General features: G+C 44.5%; 1 protein-coding gene across 1 annotated transcript in view; it reads left to right on the top strand.

Moving 5' to 3' along the window:
- MYO3B (myosin IIIB) overlaps nucleotides 1–16,322 on the top strand; it is a 222,882-nt gene that overhangs the window by 8,406 nt on the left and 198,154 nt on the right. Inside the window, 3 exon segments of the mRNA XM_033168350.1 lie at nucleotides 545–649; nucleotides 944–1,043; nucleotides 8,457–8,533. Of these exon segments, the coding sequence (XP_033024241.1) occupies nucleotides 545–649; nucleotides 944–1,043; nucleotides 8,457–8,533 (282 nt within the window).

Genomic DNA, 16,322 nt, shown 5'->3' with positions numbered 1-16,322 from the left:
GGAGCTGCATTTATCCATTGGAGGCACTGTACTCAATAGTAACCTTGTGATGATGACAAAGCCTTTGACCCCTGAGATGTATATTTTAGGACCCACCCTAATTCTAATGTATTTTAACTGTTTTTAATACCATGTTTTTAAAATGGCCATAACCCGCCCTGGGACCTCATGGTGAAGAGCGGGAAAGAAATTAAACAGGTATATAACAGGTCGCGAGCATCCTTGATTTCGTCTATGTGAAGCAATGCTCTGTGCAGGCATTTGGAAAAGCTGTCACATCATTCCTTCTTAAGGTGAGAATGGGAAGCCCGTGAAGTTCACAAGCTTATGGATTTTGGCTTCTGTTTGGAAACGGAAGTGTTGTGGGAATCAGGAGGGCCTAGTTTCATTTGCATGAGCTTACAGTCCAGGGTCAAATCTCTTGTGTGTATCTATTGTTACGGATCCATGAAAGCAGAGATCTGCAAGCTCAACAGGCCTGTTGAGTGACTAACAGTGGGTCTTGCTCTGCTTCTCTTTCCCCTCTTCCACCCCTTTTTTGCAGCTGTGCAACGGAGGTTCTGTCACAGACCTTGTCAAAGGCTTGCTGAAGTGTGGCCAACAGTTGGATGAAGCTATAATCTCGTACATCTTATACGGCGCTCTCCTGGTAAGGATGTTCATTAAGCTTCTAATGACAGCAGAGGGTGCAATTTACCCAACTGATGACATTTTCTATTTATAAATGATGGCGCGGCTGACAGTAAAACGCAGATTTGGTTATAGCAGCAGCGGGGGGCTGTTTGCAGGATGTGATGCAGCGGGCCGATGTTTCTAACAGTGTGCATGCAGATTGTGTTGATTGCCCTCCCTAAAATTAGGGAAATTACATTTCAAAATGGGAGTAAGAATCTCCTCTCTCTCCTCTCCTCCTTTTCTCCTCTTTTTCTTTTTTTGGCACCAGGGTCTTCAGCACTTACACAACAACCGGATCATTCACCGTGACGTCAAGGGGAACAACATTCTCCTGACGACAGAAGGAGGAGTCAAGCTTGTTGACTTTGGTAATGAACAGCTTCTTTCTTTAGACTAGGGGGTCTGTTTTTTGACTGCAGGGGAAAGCAGAGAAGTCTCTTCACCTGAGTGCTCTTCCGGGTGGAATCTTGAAATGAGAAGGCACAAAATGCGCGAACCTAGCAATGCTAGAGAAGGGGTCGTAGCTAAGAGGCAGCAGAGCTCCCACTTTGCAGGCAAGAGTGCCCAGGTTCAATACCTGTAATCTCTAGGTAGGCCTCGTTTGAAATCCTGGAGCTGCACCCAAGGGTCTGCTCACTATAAGACAGCCTCCTGTGTTCTCAGGTATGGGGAATAGGAGGAAGAAGCTGCTAGTCTATCTGGTTACTCACAGGAAGCCTGACCAGCAATCAGGTCATACAAGCTGGAGGGTGGAGCTGGTGAAATAATGCTAGCTCCCAGCCTCCTCCTGGTGGCTTATACCGTATTTTTCGCTCCATAAGACACACTTTTTTCCTCCTAAAAAGTAAGGGGAAATATCTGTGCGTCTTATGGAGCGAATGCTGGTCCCTGGAGCTGAATTGCCCAGGGGCCAAAAGAGGATCATGCTTTTTATTTTACAAAGAGGAAAGGGGGTGTTGAAAGGACCCCGCTCAGCAGCTGATCAGCAAGAGATCGGGAGAGAGATAAGAGTCCCTGGCTCCCTTTCAGCCCCGCCCTCCATTGTTGAATGTGCTGCAGAGGGAGGTTGTTTGTTTCCCCAGCGACATGTGACTGGCTGATTAGATTATCTGTCTGGAAACTGTAGAAAAGGCTCCCTTTCCTTTAGCAGCTGCAGAAATGTGAGTTAAACACCATAAAAACAGGGCTTTTCCTCTTTGCTTTTCCCCCTTTGCAAAAGGAGCTTTGCTTTTCCCCACTTTGCAAAAAAAGCTGAAAAACTTTTAGCTGATCCTCAAAAAAAAACCAGGGCTTTTAGAGGAGGAAAAGCAGATTTTTTTTCTTGTTTCCTCCTCTAAAAATGAGGTGCGCCCTATGGTCCAGTGCGTCCTATGGAGCGAAAAATACGGCAAGTCTTGGATGGGGTCATGGGAGGGAGGAGGCAGAGGAGAAGCTTGGAGAAGGCAGAAGCTGCTGTTTGAGGGAGGAACCAGCCAGATCGCTCCTGAGCTGATGGGAAGGGTAAATTGGGACGTTTTCTCTCCCCGTGGAGTTTGGCTATTTCCATTTGGCAGAAAGATGGTAGGACTGCCTCCCCAAACATTAGGAGTGTTAATTACCTGCTCTAATGGAACCCCCAGAAATTACAAAAGTTTGGGAGGAAGAGAGGGAAAACTCTGGTCCTAATCCGATTGTATGTAAAGCACACCAGCTGTGGCTACGTGCCCATAACTTGCTTAGTTAATCATCAATAGTAACAACCGTTTTTTGTGTGTCAGTGATGGGATCATCATCAGGACTCCCACCAGTTACCTGATTTGGGCTATCTATATGTACACAGCCCTGGCAATCGAATCAGGCCAGGAAACTTCCATGCTTCTCCCTCATGCACATGCTAGATCAGAGCATTTGTTCACAGAAATAATATTGGGAAGAGGCTCTTTTCCCCCAGTCCGGCGAAGGCAAAGAGGAAATCTCTAGGTTTTAAACATTATCTTTTTCCATACGAAAAGAAGGCACTGTTCTTTCTAAAACGGTTTTGACTAGCCTTTAGCATATTTATTCACTCTCGGCAGAAGCTGAAGTGGTCCTCTGGGTCCAAAAGCTAACAGATCCATTTAATTTGCAATTACAGCTGTAAGATATGAGTGTGACTGAAAATTGGAAGCCTCCATAAAAGGATTAAAGAGAGATGGGAAGAAGTGGGGTTTTCAGTAGACTTCTGAATAAGCTTGCTGATTTCTTGAGGACGGTGCTAATTCAAGTAATAACGATAGCAATAATGAAAAGAGATGAGGCAGATGTGACTCACGCAGCCAAGTTTTGTGTCTTCAAAAATGGGGTCAGCACATTGTGTCTTCCTCCCGCCACCCCATACTTGCAAGCGCCTAGCAGCAACTAATGCAATCAGTTCGCAATTGCCATCTTGGGACAGAGGCTATGCACACGTTACTGGTTAGTCTGGTTCCAATGTGCTTCCACTGCTGATGTTTGAAGCCAGGTACACATGACATCAGCAACAATCCATCTTTATCCCATATCTTCTTGAGAAATACTCCTACATGGTGCATTTGCCCTAAAACCAACTTCTATTGAATTTGAAAATGGAGGCCACACTTAAGCAGAGGTGTGTCCAGTGCAGATATTCACTGTGCACGTGCAGATGATAGCTTCATTGAATTTGATGGGGTTTGATGGGGTGGCAAGCAGGAGAAACAAATCAGGTAGCTGGGCAATGGTGTGTCCCCCCTTTCTCCCACCCCCTTCTTGTTTTTACTTCTAACATCTGGTGTAGCTTGGTCACAACTTTGCTCCTATAAAAGATGGGGCACGGCTTGCCGATCAGAAGGTCGGCGGTTCGAATCCCCGCAATGGATGAGCTCCCGTTGCTCGGTCCCTGCTCCTGCCAACCTAGCAGTTCGAAAGCACGTCAAAGTGCAAGTAGATAAATAGGTACCACTCCGGCGGGAAGTTAAACAGAATTTCCGTGCGCTGCTCTGGTTCACCAGAAGTGGCTTAGTCATGCTAGCCACATGACACGGAAGCTGTATGCCGTCTCCCTCGGCCAATAAAGTGAGATGAGTGCCACAGCCCCAGAGTCGTCCATGACTGGACCTAATGGTCAGGGGTCCCTTTACCTTACCTTTTTATAAAGGGATTGCCCATTGGGGGATTTTGCAATAAACCTCCACACTCACTCACTTGCCGCCACCCCACCCCTCCCAAATTCCTGTCCAGAGGGTTACAACAATAATATAAAGAAGTGAATAAACATGCATAATACTGAGTTGGGAGAGTTAACCAGCGAACACAGGGTTTCCCATACTGGAGTCTCCAGCTGTCTTTGGACTACAATTCCCATCATTCCTAGCTATCAGGACCAGTGGTCAGGGTTGATGAGAACTGCAGTCCAATAACAGCTGGAGACCCAAGTTTGGGGAACACTGAGCTAACAGAACAAGACAGAAAAGTAATTCACATCAGGTTGGTAGCTTAGTTGGTTAGAGTGTGGCGATGATAATGCCAAGGTTGCAGGTTCGATTCCCTGTATGGGACAGCTGCACATTCCTACATTGCATGGGGCTGGACTAGATGATCTACAGGGTACCTTCCAAGAATGCTATGATTCTATGAAACCACAATCTATTTTTTTTAGGGGGGGGGAACCTTTCAGTATGTAAATGTGGCTACTCAAAAACAACCATACTGGGCAGCAATTCCCAAACAGAATAAACTGCTTTATATACATCCCATTTGGCAGTTCAGTAAGTGCTAATTCCCTGGTACTTCCAAAGCAGCTTAATTTATTTTAAAAGCAATTTATTTTAAAAGCAAAGGCTCTGTGATTGCTTTGTCCAAGGAATGTGAGAGCAGGTGCCTGTTTATTACAGGGAGGTGCAGAAATTCTGTTATTGATGAGTAGTTGAAACACACAGTTTTGAGGAGCCACTGGGCAAACAACTAGCCTAAAGCAACAGCTTATTGAGTAGTCTCATTGGCATCTAAAGGGTAAGGGGTGGAAATCACTTTTTATCCGATGCTGTCTTCCCAGGACAATAATTAGCACCAGCAACTCGCTTGAGCTGCAGGAAATAACCCGCCAATGCCAAAAGAAAAGAGCACATCGGAGGGAGGAAGTTAAAAAAAGGGAACAATATTGGTTGAGTAGCATTTTTCAATATTTTGCACATAATCACTATGCTGCATTCCCACAGTGGGATATAAAATCCAAAACAGAGCAAGAGTGACAAACAATTGATGCTATCAACTGGCTGTGCTTTAGTTAGAGAAGGGGTGGATGAAAGAGGCATAGGTTTGTGTGGCTTTTGGTCTGATCCTTTGACATACATTTCTGACATTTCAAAAAAACCTCTTGCAAAATATTTGATGGCACAAAGCGTAACGGTGTTCGCTAAAATGAAATCTACCTGCATTTCAAACCCATTTTGAAACTGGATGAAACCTAAGCGCTGCCCATTTAGTCCACAGAATGACATAGGTACAATTTCAGATTTCAGTGTGCTTGCACTTATGCAGTGGCCAAAATTCTTAGGAAGGTACAAAGTATATCCTGCTCTTTGATATGTTCAAGATTGAATTGCAAAACAACAAAGCATAGCAAAACAAAAGCATGTATTTTCCAGAGCATCTGTAGCCGTTCTATTTCATCTTTATACCTCAAGTATATATAGAATGATTACCGGAATATGATTCAAAACAATAATGGCTTTCACTGCATTCCTGTAGCCACTAAACCGAGTGTAAGGCCCATTGAATTCAGTGGAACTTACTTTTGAATAAACATGCAAAGGAATGTGCAGCAGGAAGAACCAGGTAGGTAGAAATACAGGTGCTCCTGATATTACATCTGGTCTCCAACGGAGGTCAGAGAAACTGCTTCCTCCATACTCCCTAAATGATACCCTGAAAAATGGTTAGGTTACCTTGTTGGCATTCACCTTTCTTGAGAGACAATGGAGTGTGTCTCCAGAGGTGAAGTCAAACGGCTGTGTTAGGAGCACCGAAGTGACTTCCCCAGGGTGCAAGCCTGGGCAGTGTGTATGGAGATCTTGGGCTGTCCAGATGACAAGACACCCCACCCCACCCCAGCTTGGTCTTACTGATGTGGTCCAAAAGAAAGCAGAGCAATATGTTTGGCACCAGCTTGGCTGCAAAAGTTGCTGCTGAAAGTAGGTATGCAAGGCACCGTCCAGCCATCTTAGAGACTCCAGGGTTTACTTCTTAGCCTTTCCTTCTCCTGAAGATATCCCACAAGGCAGCAGAGGTTTCGGATCAGAGGTCATCTTCTCCTAGATGGGCTTCTTTTCCAGGTTGACAAGCCCCTTCTGCCTCTACAGCACATACAGAAACCTCCTCCTTGACCATTGGACCCACCGTTGGTCTTCTCCACTCAATCCGCCAGAGCCTGTCTTCATGTGCAGGGCAAGTCCCTAACTCACTGAGGGTTTGAGACCCACTGGCTACCCTTGCCTGGTTTAGCCAGACAGTGGAAGCAATTCCAGGGTTTGGCTGCTGTCGCATGCAGACAGCTTCTAGGAGCCACAGGTGACAGCTGAATGCAGGGTTGGGGACCAAAGATGCACAAACTACCCTGGAAGGTCTATGGTGTGTGTCCCACCAGATGTACTACCCCTCCCCTAGCGCCCCAAATAGCCTGGTTAGTTTGAAAACAGGGTGGCACACTTTCTCCCAGCACAAAACACACCCCATTGCTTTCACACACTGATTTGTCTCTGCTTTCCCCAATAAATCCTGGGGGTTGTAGTTTGGTCAAGGTGCTAAAAATTCCATTTTGGGGGTCCCCACCTTCCTCTTCGAAAACTACCATTCCCAAGGAAAGGGAAGGGCCTTTAAGTCTAGTTTAAGTCTGATGCAGACATGACTTCTGAATACCTGTTTACTCTTATATACTTGTCACTTTTGGTTGTGATCAATACATGCTATTAAGCCCAAGAGAGCCATTTTAAAATTGAATACAGATTCTAGGCGATCTACAGCAAATTATAGAAAAGGAAATTTTTGCACATGGGCGAGAACTACGAAGATCAATATTCAGTTAGTGAACAGTTCTATAAATGGTTGCCAAATTACTCTGAATTTCTCTGAGTTATCCCTCTTATAGAACATAATTTGTTCTTTGTTGGATGTCTCTAAGGTCTTCAGTTCCCAAATACAGGTGGAGATTAGGCTCCCCAACACATCCTTTTTATTGCACATTTACCATGATTTGTGCTCACGATGCTGTTGGGGCTGTCTCATGTGATCACACTTCCAATACTGTTTGTATCCACAAGCATTTTGAGGTGGCCAACCTGCTTCATTTCCAGTCAGTGGATATCCTGCTGAAATCCCACAACTTTCCTGCTTTTGTTGTGTTCAAGTGCCTCAGGGCAGCAATAACATGGTTGCATTGGAGGAGTACAGGCGACTCCCCACTTATGCAGTGGTTACGTTCCGGGCCCCTGTGTGTGCATAAGTGAAATCACGTAAAGTGGGGAGCACCCTTTAAATGCCCTTTCCACCACACTCTCTTCAATCCATACCCAAAATGCCATATGTAAAAAATATCCACAACTGACATTGAAACTCTGGGTCTGGTAGGAGGCTGGAGGGTAAGTGGAAAAGCAACTCCTCCTGCTGCTGCTGCTGCTGCTGCACTTCCCTGCAGATCAGCTGTTAGGCGAAAAGGCTGAGCAGTGTAAACAAAGCCAAACTGAGCCTCCAGATTGCTTCAGGGCTCCCTCACCGATGTCCTCTTTGGGCTCCAAGAAGAGTGTACTCAAAATACACAAGCTCTCTGCTGCCATTTCCGGGTTTGAATGGAATGATTTCCTGGCACCATGCATATACACGGTTGTGCATGAGCCGATCGCACATGAATGGAGGGGATGCCTGTATTGCAGATAAAAACTGAAGCGGAATAAATCCATCACTAATGCACTATGATTGTGTCACTAAAAGGTTGCAGAATACATCTGCAATAAGACACCAGTCTGGAGGGACCCATCATGATTTCCACAGTTGCAATATAATGTAAAAAGGGAGCGGGTGGCGCTGTGGTCTAAGCCACTGAGCCTCTTGGACTTGCTGATCGGAAAGTCGGCGGTTCAGATCCACATGACGGAGTGAGCTCACGTTGCTCTGTCCCAGCTCCTGCCAACCTAGCAGTTCTAAAGCACTCCAGTACAAGTAGATAAATAGACACCGCTGCAGCGGGAAAGTAAGCGGCATTTCCGTGCACTCTGGTTTCTGTCACGGTGTCCTGTTGTGCCAGAAGTGGTTTAGTCATGCCACAGACATGTCCCAGAAAGCTGTCTGTGGACAAACACCTGCTCCCTCGGCCTGAAAGCGAGATGAGCACCGCAACCCCATAGTTGCCTTTGACTGGACTTGACCATCCAGGGGTCCTTTACCTTTACCTGTGTGTGTGTGTGTGTGTGTGTGTGTATGATGTACTTTGTGCCAAATGATCTGCCAATCTCGAATGTAATTTGGTTGACATCTGTCCAAATGGCAGAGATGCGCCACCATAGAAGGTGATTGATTCTATTCAAACAGAAGCCTCAATTGATTCTGGGAATGACATCTTGGCTAGGCAATTCCAAAATGCACCGACTTTAGAATTGCCTGACATGCATAAAGTCACCCATTAGTGGGGGAAATTTTATAAATCTATTGACCTTGATTGCCCTCTCTGGCATTGTATTGAAAGGGCAACAAGGATCAGTTTTCGAAAAGGAATGGTATTGTGCCAATATTTGGAATGTGTTTTATCATCACAGGTGTTTCTGCACAGCTTACCAGCACGAGGCTGAGAAGAAACACATCAGTTGGAACCCCATTTTGGATGGCTCCTGAGGTGAGCTGTAGTTTGCTTATCGTGTGTACACTTCTATTAAATAGCAGCTTTGAACTAGTTTAAACTGCTAATTTCATTGTCTTGTTATTTGTTGTTTTTTTGGGATGTGTGTTTTTGACAATCAAGTAGTACATAAGTTATATTAAATACAAAAATAAAAAGCTAGTTTTAAGATTTCAGGGCTTTGAGATACATGTTATCTGAATTCTCAAACCCCCTTTATATATAGGATACTAGCCATCCATCTTTAAGAATAAGCTGAGTAAAAAGATTGGGACTTAGCTGAGGTGACTGAAGTTATGTGCAAAAAAAAAAAAAAAACAGGGCAGCAAAGTTTGAACCCACATCTATGGTGAATGGCAGTTTCCCACTGAATCTGCTTTACACCCAACCTGGTTCTATAGCAGATGGTTCTCATCAGAGGAATTTGTTAAATGCTACAGTTTCTCTAAGCTGGCAACACTCCCTCCAACAGTGATCTCATATGGTGAGTGTCATGAATGTGTCAGTGTCATGGCAATAGAGTCAGATCCACCCCCCCCCCTCTTTAGGGTAGGAGGTCGGGAATTCAGAGTAGGAGAAAGAAAACTGCAGCAGAAGTACTTGGTCAAGAGGGTTCTGTTGTTCCAGTACATCTCTAGCCTTAGGAAGTCACATTGCCCTCCTCTGACTCATAAGACTCAGAGCCCAAGGAGAACCACATATTTACCTCCTCCATTAGCATCAATGGCTGCTAAAGTAGGCTTGTCCCCTTTAAATCAAGAGCTTCCTCTTATGCTAGCTACTGAAATGATGCAGCAACCCCTATTTAAGGGTCAGTCTGAGGGTGACTGCCGCTGAAACAACACTTGAGCATTGCTCTTGCGGAGCCATGCATGGAGCTGTCCAGGGTGCCACTGAAGCCTCGCCTCGCCTCCATCCTGCTGAGCCTGTCACTCAACACAGAACAAAGTGGGCTGTTCTGTAAGAGGAGGGTGGTGAGAGATGCATCTGGTCCCTTTAAAACATTTACGCCCAGAATAAATGCGACACCAGAACCTGTGCAAGGTTCAACCCAAGGAGCACCTCATTTAAAACACCACACAAACAACCTCTGACTGGTCAGTCATCCTACATGCTGCACACTTCTTTGAATTTTCCAGTGCAATTCCCGGCTCAAAAACATGTATTAAAATGAATATTTTGGGAGGCAATGCATGCAATAATGAGCACTTTAGGGGGAAATGCATAGGGATTTGATATTTTTGGGAAAGCATACAGAAATGAATATGAAATGTGTACTATTGTGAATGCAAAGGTTTTTTTTGGAGTTTTTTTTTTTTTAAAAAAAGTTCCTGCAAAATGAGCCAAGAGGAAGCCCTCCAGCTCGCGCCTGCATTTAAATGGGTCCCGGCCACGCCCCCAGCCAACCAATAGGCTGACCGGCCGATAACATGGCCGGGATCCCCCGGGCAACGCGGGACAATGTCCCCCACCCCCAGGGGGAGTGGGTGGCCACATGGTCCACTGCAACTCCTCCCCACAGGTAAGTGGAGCGGATTTCCTGCAAAATTGGATGGAATCAATATGTCAAGAGTGAAAAGGACCAGAGATGGACTGATCCCCTTGTACCTGTTTGAAACAAGAACCTATTTACATATAACACCGGTCCTGAAAGACCTATATTGGCTCCCAGTACGTTTCCGAGCACAATTCAGTGTTGGTGCTGACCTTTAAAGCCCTAAACGGCCTTGGTCCAATATACCTGAAGGAGCGTCTCCACCCCCATCGTTCAGCTCGGACACTGAGGTCCAGCTCCAAGGGCCTTCTGGCGGTTCCCTCGCTGTGAGAAGTGAGGTTACAGGGAACCAGGCAGAGGACCTTCTCGGTAGTGGCGCCCGCCCTGTGGAACGCCCTCCCATCAGATGTCAAGGAAATAAACAACTATCCGACTTTTAGAAGACACCTGAAGGCAGCCCTGTTTAGGGAAGTTTTTAATGTTTTATGATGTTTTCAATATTCTGTTGGGAGCCGCCAGTGGCTGGGGAAACCCAGCCAGATGGGTGGGGTATAAATCTATTACTTACTAACTTACTTACTTACTTGTTAGTGCTCCACCAATATGCACAGGAGTCAAAGAATGCCACCCCTGTGAGAAACGCTCATTGCCTGTACACAAGAAGCAGTAAATGAGTGAGCAGCAAATATCCGAATGCATTTTAATACAACTTTTTATTTTTAGACTGCATGGATTAAAAAATAAGGCGGATCTTTCGGGATTTCAAAAAGAACGTTCTTACTGAAAAAACAATGTAATCTTCAATGGTGTTCTAGAAATGTCCTGTTGAACGAGCCTTCCCAGCTAGAAGCTCCGGCTGCTGCTTTAAAGCAAAACTTCTTATCTAATCAAAACATACTTCTTTTGATGGATCTATTGAAATGATAACTTGCAATATCCATTTTATGTTCAAAATGATGCTGCAACTGTAATGTGCCGGGCAGCTTTAATTAAAAGGCTTTAAATACCTTTCAATGAAAAGCTATTGCCTAGCAAAAATGACAGGGTTCTACGTACAGTAATTGAAAAGAGCAAGCTCAGTTTTATAATTCATTGGAAATAAACATCATGCCCAATGCATACAAACAGTCTTAAAAAAAAAAGGCCTCGTTTGCCTTTTCCGTTTTCTCCCCTCCAGCGTCTCCTATTTGCTACTCAGTGGCCCGCATCACAGGGCTCAAGGTCAGTCCCAGCTTAATAGCTTTAGGTTTCTTTACTTCCTATTTAGCTAACATTAGCTTTCATGATCTGGACGGACGTTTTGTTCTCTGCCCGAGGACCATTTAAATAAGAAGGGGAGTTTATGTCGGCCGAATTCTGGGGGAAAGATGCGCATTTAGTACAAAATCCATTTGATTTTTTGATGCCTAAAAATGAAAATGATGATTTTTTTGATGGGGCCTAAAAATGAAAGGCAGTTGATTTTGCTATGCCTAGCAAAATTGGTTGTGACTTCCTTCTGAGTTACTGCCTCAGAGGAGTTCATTTACATGATTTCAGTGAAGTGACATTATTGAGAACAGATGTTTTTGGAAAGAGGATGAAGAAATTTTAAAAGCTTGAAATATGTTAAGCTTCCTGCCATAGAGTTGCCCCTCGCATTTTGACAGTCTCTGTTAATGGTGAATGCCAAGATATGACGGGTTTTTATTCAGGATGTAAACATTGAGTCATCATTCTGGGAGGACGCCTCACAATCAAATAAATTATATATTTTTAAAAATAAAAACTATATCTGTCGTTTCCTCCTTTAAATTTTGCCCAGGCATAACTCATAATGGCAACCATTATGAGTCTCTTCTTCAGCCTGTTTTTTTTTTAATCCCTTCGAGTTATTCTCACTATGCAATTCATTGCTCTCTCTAAACAGTTCATAAATCTCCATAGCGTATGGCAGTGGATGAAAATTTGGGGAACCTAGGAAGAAGAAAGATTTACGAAATAGGACTTCTAATATTTATTACATGGGTTCTGTGGCACACTGGAAGAAAATTCCAGAATATGTATTTTCACAATTCTATATTCAGCCAAGCAAAATGTTACCAAAAAAGTGTGCAACATGTTTGAGTTCTCCTTAATTCTTCATCAGGTTAGAAGGGAAAGAAAATGGAGATGGCGGCAAGGGGGAGCTGGTTGATGCTGGAATCACGGGGGGAGGTCTGCTTTTAATCATGATTTTAGGAGGGGTTGTGGGAACCAGTAGCAGACATCTACCATCTTCCCCACCGTTGGTCATGCTGCCTGGAGCTGATGGCTGTGTGCTTTAGGCCTACAGATTCCTAGGTGCACTTAGAACTGCTGGGGTGGAAGGAGAAGCATATGGTTTAGGACAGGTGAATTCCTCTATTTCTCATCTTTAGTTCAATTCTCCACATTTCTGCATCGGTTTCTGATTTCCTTTTTAAAATTCCTCATGAAAATTCGTCAGCGTTTTAGTAAAGTTTTCCCCTGATCACACACGCAGTTTCCCCTAGGACACACATTCTTGCAAGCAGTTTCTCCTAATAGAACACATTTTGGTACCGTTTTCACTAATGCAGGCATTTAAAACAAAATAGAAAATTCTTTCCAGTAGCACCTTAGAGACCAACTGAGTTTGTTCTTGGTATGAGCTTTCGTGTGCATGCACACTTCTTCAGATACACTGAAACAGAAGTCACCAGATCCTTAAATATAGTGAGGGAGTGGGGAGGGGTATTACTCAGAGGGTGGTGGGAATGGGTGATCAGCTGATAGGTGTGGAAAACCTGTTGACGACTCTTAACGGCTGGAATTAGTCTTGCAGGGAAAGGCAAGGGTTGAGATGGCTAAAGATAGCTTTGTTATGTATAATGAGATAAGAATCCAATGTCTTTGTTCAGACCAGGTTTCTCCATGGTTTTAAGTTTGGTGATTAGTTGTAATTCAGCCACTTCTCTTTCCAGTCTATTTCTGAAATTTCTTTGTATTAAGCCAGCTACTTTGAGATCTTTTATAGAATGTGCTGGGAGATTGAAGTGTTCTCCTACTGGTTTCTCTGTCTTGTGATTCCTGATATCAGATTTATGTCCATTTATCCTTTGGCGTAGGGTTTGGCCTGTTTGTCCAATATAGAGAGCTGAAGGGCACTGTTGGCATTTGATTGCATACACAATGTTGGAAGATGAGCAATTAAATAGTCCTGAGATGGTATGTTTGATGTTGTTGGGACCAGTAATGGTGTTGTCCGGGTTTATGTGGCAGCAAAGTTGGCATCTGGGTTTATTGCAGGCTCTGGTACCAGTGTCCATGTTGAGTCCTGTTGTTGTATTATTGTGGGTGAGGACATGTTTGAGATTGGATGGCTGTCTGTAGGCGATGAAGGGTCTTCCTCCCAGAGCTTGAGAAAGAGAACTGTCATTGTCTAGGAGAGGTTGTAGATCTCTGATGATGCGTTGTACTGCAGGCATTTAAATGCACACTTTAGTATATCTGTTTTTGTACACATTAGATGGTATTCTACTGAGCTTTACTCAGACCCAGTAAAATCAATGGACATGACTATGGTGGAGTCATTAATTCCCCTGTATCTACTCTAAGTAAAACTTAGTTGCATACTGCCCATCACTTGGCTGAACAACTGCATCACAAAATTCTGTGTGAATTTCAAAGGATGGCTGTGTTAAAATCCATATATTTTTAGGGGAAGTGCAAACTAGACGAGTTTGCTTTTAAATGAAAACTGGATCATTTCCCCCCTCCCCCACCATCCCTGCATACCATGTCCATTTCTAAAAACATAAAATCTGGCTGTTATTTCTGAGCTCTGTATACATCCATAGATGAAACATGCCTTATTTTAAGCTTTTTCTTGACCTGGAAAAAGAGCTATAATGTTGAGTTACCCTGGAGCAGGATGTCTTCTTAAGCAAGCCTCGTGTTTGTACCTGACTTTTTTTTCTGCTTAGAAAAGAGCAGCAATACATTTCCATGCCTATTATCCTTACATTTTCTTGCAGCTCCTGTGTATTTGAATACAGAGCATTTTATGTATATTCAAATAGTTGTATGGCAAATGGAAAGCAAGAGAGTGATTGGATTGAGAGACAAATGAGGATGATTTATTTCAGCTCAGATACACCCGCCACTTGAACTCCATTCATTCCTATTGCCAGTCTGCTGACTGTAAGAGCATTGCTCCAGCTCTTAAAATATAAAATGCGATGCAAACCACTCTGTCTTAAATCAATCAATCCCCCACTACCATCATTCAACAGACACACACACACACACACAGAGAGAGAGAGAGAGAGAGAGAGAGAGAGAGAGAGAGACTCTTGCTGTCATGATCCATGCCAGTTAGAAATCTGAAGCACAGGATCCATATATATATATATATATATATATATATATATATATATATATATATATATATGTTCTCATTGCGTGCGCGGCGGTTACCAACTTGCTCCATAACCACTGGACCAAATAGCATCAAATTAGGACACAGCATTCCATGACCATCAGGGAATAACATGGGATAATTAAAATTCAAAAAAAACAACAACCCACACCTGACATACCTAATACAGTGGTGCCTCGCTAGACGAAAATAATTCGTTCTGCGAGTATTTTCGTCTAGCGATTTTTTCGTCTAGCGAAGCACCAATGCAAATAGCGGTTTTCGCGAGACGAAAATAAATTTCGTCTTGCGAGGCAGCCCCATTGACTTTTTCGTCTTGCGGGGCAGCTTCCGCTACACGAATGCCGTTCGTCTAGCGAGTTTTTCGTCTAGCGAGGCATTCGTCTAGCGGGGCACCACTGTATAAAGAATAAACCCCCAAAATTGGCGCCCCTATTACACGTCACCAGAAGAAGAAGAAGAAGAAGAAGAAGAGTTTGGATTTGATATTCCGCTTTTCACTACCCGAAGGAGTCTCAAAGTGGCTAACATTCTCCTTTCCCTTCCTCCCCCACAACAAACACTCTGTGAGTGAGGTGAGTGGGGCTGAGAGACTTCAAAGAAGTGTGACTAGCCCAAGGTCACCCAGCAGCTGCATGTGGGGGAGCGGAGACGCGAACCCGGTTCCCCAGATTACGAGTCTACCATTTTTAACCACTACACCACACTGGCTCTGAAGACTCCAACACCATCCAATAGAAAGGCAGATCGCCCGGTAGTGTCACAGAACCTGCACAGCTTGCACGGACAAAAAAAACCCTCTGTCGCTGGGCTGGAGGGGTGGGAAGGGGCAGGGGCCGGTGGGGGGCCGGGCTGAGAGGGCAGGATAGGCCCAATGGGTGGCGGAGGCAGAAGCCGCTTCCCCTTCTCCTCCCCACCCACCTCCCCCTGCGGAGTCCAGGCTGAGCTTCCCTCTCTGCCTCCCCTACGGAGCTCTGTCCGTTCCCACACAGGGAGGCTGAAGCATGGCCGCTTCTCATGCAGGAGGAGCCGAGGACGGGGAGCCGACAGAACCCCTTCCATTACACAAAATCAGCCACAGCAGGGCGCGGCCGGGTCAGCTAGTAGAATATATAAAACTGAATTGCACCCATGTATAATATGTATAGCACCCTGCCTTGGTACTGTAAATTAAATTAAACTGTGTCATAACATTACAAAAACAGGGCGGTGCATTTTGTTTGCTTGGCCAGCTCCTTTGCTCTCCTTGGAGCAAGGGTAACTAGATTGTGCCATATTCAGGGTTTTGAATGTGTGTACACTGATCCATTTTTCAGCATAATGCCAGCATACCGCATAAGCTGCTAAGCTAGTAACATCACCAGCTTTCCCCCAGGAGGCTCAGACCTTTTAAACTCCAGCTTCTTCCCAGCTTGGTGGGTCAGCGGTGCTAATTGTCCAGTGCAGGTCTCCAGCTAGTCTCGCACCACAGTCATAATCACGCCGTGTTATACATTGTATGCCTGCGGCTATGTGTTTTTTATGCATGTGTTGTGTATTCTGGAGAGAGAGGGAGGAGGAGGAGGCGGGGTGGGTAGTTTTGCGGTGTAGAATCCAGCATACTTTTTAAAGGAGTCGCTGAGCAATCCTGTATTCTCTGTGCTTCCTTGTTTTTGTTTGAATCATACAAAACATATAGACCCTCTTGCACCATGTGTCTGCATTTTGCCGGTTTCTCATAGTTTTGTGTCAATTTAAATGATAATTTTCTATTACAGTCAGTCATCAGTCTATGAAAGCCAGACATATTGTTGGAATAGGAGTAGAGTAACATATGCGGGTGGCACTGTGCTCTAAACCACTGAGCCTCCTGGGCTTGCTGATCAGAAGGT

Source organism: Lacerta agilis, chromosome 1 (genome assembly GCF_009819535.1).
Source record: "Lacerta agilis isolate rLacAgi1 chromosome 1, rLacAgi1.pri, whole genome shotgun sequence".
In the NCBI taxonomy this organism is placed as follows: Eukaryota; Metazoa; Chordata; class Lepidosauria; order Squamata; family Lacertidae; genus Lacerta; species Lacerta agilis.
The sequence above is the reverse complement of the archived record's forward strand: the minus strand, read 5'-3'. Positions and strand labels throughout refer to the sequence as shown.